Source organism: Pan paniscus, chromosome 5, assembly GCF_029289425.2.
Source record: "Pan paniscus chromosome 5, NHGRI_mPanPan1-v2.0_pri, whole genome shotgun sequence".
Taxonomy (NCBI): Eukaryota; Metazoa; Chordata; class Mammalia; order Primates; family Hominidae; genus Pan; species Pan paniscus.
In genome coordinates, this window is record NC_073254.2 from 136,468,524 (window position 1) to 136,473,105 (window position 4,582).

Consider the following 4,582-nt stretch of genomic DNA (forward strand, 5'->3'; position numbering starts at 1 on the left):
CCTTCTTTTACAAATAAGGATGCTGTGTCTCAGAGGGGCATACTTGTTAAACACACCACAGACAAGATGCACTTGACTTCAAAGCCCATGTTCTTTCAAGCACACCTCAGCTCACTCTGGAGTCACACAGAGTAAGGCTCAATATCACAAAAGTGGTTACAGTGTTTGTGTCAGAACAACGCTGCTTGAGAAAACTGAAGGTGGAGGAAACAACATTAGATAGATGTAGCTGCAGTTCGAAATTTTGGGTTCAACTAGCATTCTTTGAATAATCATGTATCCCCTTCTGTGCAGATCAGCTTGGTGGTCAGAGTCAGAATTTTACCCTCCTCCAGGCATTGACAGTGTTATGACATATCTGAAAGAAAAGAACATTGTATTGATGAGTAAATCAATACAGTATATTTGGTCTAATGTCCTGAAGGAGATCAGGCAGAGGAGAGAAGAGTCAGTGTGAACTAGGCTGGTGGCTCTGTCCGGTAGGGAGACAGAAAGGGTGCCGCACATCATAGAAGTACCAGAACTTGAGCTGGACTTTGCTGATTTAGCTTATGGAAGAGGAACCAGAAATTTGTCCTTGAATAATGTTTCCCGTAAGTAATCAGTTTTTTGATAATTATTTGGTTTTACTGTGATCTGGCTTAGTAACTAGGGTGGCTGCAATAGAGGAAAATCTGGTATTTCCCAGTTTTTCCAACTGGCGGCCGTGGGTCAAGAAGGTTAGTTTCCTGGTTCGTTGTCAGGTTGGTGGTAATAAAGGAACAAGGTCAATCTTCTGTCAGAGTTCCTGAATTGGGGGAGGAAGATAACTGGTGCCTCTGCCTTTGGAATGGGGTGGTTGCCAGAGAGGTCAAGGTCCTGGGGGTGTTTGCTTGCCTGGTTCTGTTTGTTAACCAGAGGTGGTGTGGCTGAAATGAGAAAGTGAAACTTTAGGAAGGTCTGAGAAGCCCTCTTCCCTTAAAAAAAAAAAAAAGCTGCTTCTCGCAGAGTGGAAAGCCCCGGTCCCCATCCCACCAAAACCATTTGACAAGCAGGACAACGAAGAGGCAGAAGGATCTGGGCCTGTGCGCGACGCCCCGGGGGACGAGGCTCATGGAGAAGTTTCGGGCGGTGCTGGACCTGCACGTCAAGCACCACAGCGCCTTGGGCTACGGCCTGGTGACCCTGCTGACGGCGGGCGGGGAGCGCATCTTCTCCGCCGTGGCATTCCAGTGCCCGTGCAGCGCCGCCTGGAACCTGCCCTACGGCCTGGTCTTCTTGCTGGTGTCGGCGCTCGCGCTCTTCCTCCTGGGCTACGTGCTGAGCGCACGCACGTGGCGCCTGCTCACCGGATGCTGCTCCAGCGCCCGCGCGAGTTGCGGATCGGCGCTGCGCGGCTCCCTGGTGTGCGCGCAAATCAGCGCGGCCGCCGCGCTCGCGCCCCTCACCTGGGTGGCCGTGGCGCTGCTCGGGGGCGCCTTTTACGAGTGCGCGGCCACCGGGAGCGCGGCCTTCGCGCAGCGCCTGTGCCTCGGCCGCGACCGCAGCTGCGCCGCGGAGCTGCCGCTGGTGCCGTGCAACCAGGCCAAGGCGTCGGACGTGCAGGACCTCCTGAAGGATCTGAAGGCTCAGTCGCAGGTCTGCCGCTGGCGCTGGGGGCGTTTGGGAGGAGCCGAGGGGCCGAGCTTTCTCAGGGCCGCTGGGGTGAGGGAAAAATCGGTGACTTTTCTCCAGATATACAGTACCCTAAGAAAATCTAGAATGGCTCCTTGCATCTAATTTGCCGTCAAGCGAATATCTGAATAAAACGAATGAAAAGGAGAAAAACGCATTCCCGTAGTATCTGGCACTGTACATGAATCGTGGAAAGTGGGAGTGAGAGTGGGCACACCTACTCTTGTGCCAGATACTGCGCTAGGCCCTTGACCTCCTGCATTATTTTTACGTCTCACAACAGCTCTGTTGGGTGCAAAATTGCGGTTTTGCCATTACAAGTAATAGTTTCGTATCTCCACTATATAGTGACTTCACTGAGTCTAAGTAAAGTTGTTTGCCCAGCCAATAGAAGCAGAATTGTTACAATTAAAGGGGTCTATACAATAAAATGGGTTTGTCTGTCTCTAAAGCCACCACTGGACTTAGAAAGCTCAGAGGTTCTTTAAAATGAACACTTCTTTCCCAGGATTTGCAGAAATTCCACATTTTGAGTTCTAAGGGAATGGTATGGGCTCCTCCCTGGGCAGAATCATAGTGCATAACTTGGACTACAGTTGACTTTCCAAGCAAGAAGTTGTACTGGGGGGCTAGGGAGGTTACTGCGACACCTTACTCTTAAGGAATTAAGACCTAAAACTGTTGCTTGTTCATCATCATAACTGGGGAGTAGTTGAAACTTTATCTGAGGATTTTTAAATTTCTTGTAAAAAACCAAGTAACTAAATTACTATTTTGTTGTGTTTTCTTAAGGTGTTGGGCTGGATCTTGATAGCAGTTGTTATCATCATTCTTCTGATTTTTACATCTGTCACCCGATGCCTATCTCCAGTTAGTTTTCTGCAGCTGAAATTCTGGAAAATCTATTTGGAACAGGAGCAGCAGATCCTTAAAAGTAAAGCCACAGAGCATGCAACTGAATTGGCAAAAGAGAATATTAAATGTTTCTTTGAGGGCTCGCATCCAAAAGAATATAACACTCCAAGCGTGAAAGAGTGGCAGCAAATTTCATCACTGTATACTTTCAATCCGAAGGGCCAGTACTACAGCATGTTGCACAAATATGTCAACAGAAAAGAGAAGACTCACAGTATCAGGTCTGCTGAAGGAGATACGGTGATTCCTGTTCTTGGCTTTGTAGATTCATCTGGTATAAACAGCACTCCTGGGTTATGACCTTTTGAATGAGTAGAAAAAAAAATTGTTTTGAATTATTGCTTTATTAAAAAATAAACATTGGTATTTTTTGAGTGCTTTTTTTCTTTCAAATTGTGGAATTTTATATCTGAAATTAAAATATAGAGCTTAACCTCTTTATAATATTATTTAAAACAAACAAAAAAAGAAAGTGATTCATCCAAAGTAAAAGCTAGAACTAAAAGAAGTCTTATATCCTTGTTCTAGAGTCCTTTTCAAATAAAAGACTTTTGGAGCAAAAACAGTGGCAGAACAATTGAACTTCAGACATTTCTGTTAGGTTATCTGATGTTAATTTCAAGTTCATTTTCTTGCCCACAACATCTTGTTAGGAACTTTAAAATTACGGCATTCTAGCTGGTTCTATAGCACAATTGATGGCACATTGGGCTTCTAGTCGAGCCTGCTGTGGTCATTCAAAAATTAGAGCATTTTATGACTCTAATAGGGTTACAATAATAAATTGATCATGAAAAGGAAAATAAACTTTGTAAAATACGAAATTTGAAAAAGTAGTTAAGAGAATTGCAGGCAACAAGTGTTGTTTTTAGTTTATAGGATCAGAGGAAAAGTGTTAAAGCTTATATGTTATGGTAAATATAAAATAAACACAAAAGTAGAGAGGATAGTTTTATGAGCCTCCAAGTAGTTGTTACACAGCTTCAACAGAGTTGGGAAGTCAGATAAAACCAATACCAAACAAATAAGTGCAAATTGTGACCTGATTTAGATTAGGGGAGAAGGGATTTGGGGAAGCTTTTTAAAAACTGAATCCTGTAGGGTAGCAAGAAGGAGCATTTCAGTCCTACTGAAGGAACAGTATGTGCAAAGACTAGGGAGAAAAAGATGTTAGCAGAGTTGGAAACCTGAAAGGCGACTGAAAAAAATGAGCAAGGGACTGAGTGTGCAGTGCCTGGAAACCATGAGAAGGATTTTGGTTTTCATCATATGAGCATTTTAGGAAGATGGTTTGCTTTCCTTGAGAGAAAAGGAATGACATGGGAAGCAGGAGAGCCAGGGTAGAAGGAGAGAGACTAATCAGGAGGCCACTACAGTGGAAATAGGTGGGAGTGAACTTGAACTGAGTGGATGGGGACCAAAATGGAAAAAGTAGACAGATTCAAGGTAGACTTTGTACATAGACGTGGCAGGATTTGTTGATAGAAAGTCTCTAAAGACGGTGAGAGCAATTATATCTACGGATAAAATTCTGTAACTTTATAATGCCGGGACTTTTCAGCGATCCTTGCCTTCCATTAGCTTGTCATTCCTGCTCATTCCCCAAATTTGTGGCTGTTTTCTGAATTTTAAAATATGAGATATAAAAACTTTAAACTATAAAATAATTGAGCACTGGTCATATTTAGCCCGTCTTCCTCTTTTGGCAAAAGCTTATGCTGATTTCTGTTTACCTTTTTCTGCATAAGGCCGTTAAAAAGAACTAACCTACAGGGCAGAATATCCTGTTGTTGAGAGTCATGCGTAACAAGAAAGTTGGCAGCAGAAACAGCGTGATCAGCTTTTTTTCATTCCCTAAAAGAATGCTTTTGAAAATCATATCATACCTAGTTTCATTTTTACTTCCTTTATTTCATTTTCCAATTGCTTCTTCCTTTTTCGTCTGAGACAGGATCTCACTCTGTCACCCAGGCTGGAGTGTAGTGGCAAGATCTTGGCTCACCGCAAACTCTGC

The 4,582-nt window shown here is 44.0% G+C and overlaps 1 protein-coding gene across 1 annotated transcript; it reads left to right on the forward strand.

Moving 5' to 3' along the window:
- Positions 1 to 323: 323 nt before the first annotated feature.
- Positions 324 to 2,934, forward strand: CALHM6 (calcium homeostasis modulator family member 6). Its single transcript, XM_003827568.7, has 2 exons — positions 324 to 1,617; positions 2,446 to 2,934. Exons 1-2 carry the CDS (start codon positions 1,093 to 1,095, stop codon positions 2,866 to 2,868), a joined length of 948 nt encoding a protein of 315 aa, XP_003827616.4. The 5' UTR covers positions 324 to 1,092; the 3' UTR covers positions 2,869 to 2,934.
- The last annotated feature ends 1,648 nt before the right edge of the window (positions 2,935 to 4,582 follow it).

What these genes read in the sequence shown, in the direction of transcription:
- CALHM6 (XM_003827568.7), top strand. Translation starts at nt 1,093, where the DNA reads ATGGAGAAGTTTCGGGCGGTGCTGGACCTGCACGTCAAGCACCACAGC. An exon ending in ATCTGAAGGCTCAGTCGCAG is followed by an intron (nt 1,618 to 2,445) that starts GTCTGCCGCTGG and finishes TGTTTTCTTAAG; the next exon opens with GTGTTGGGCTGGATCTTGAT.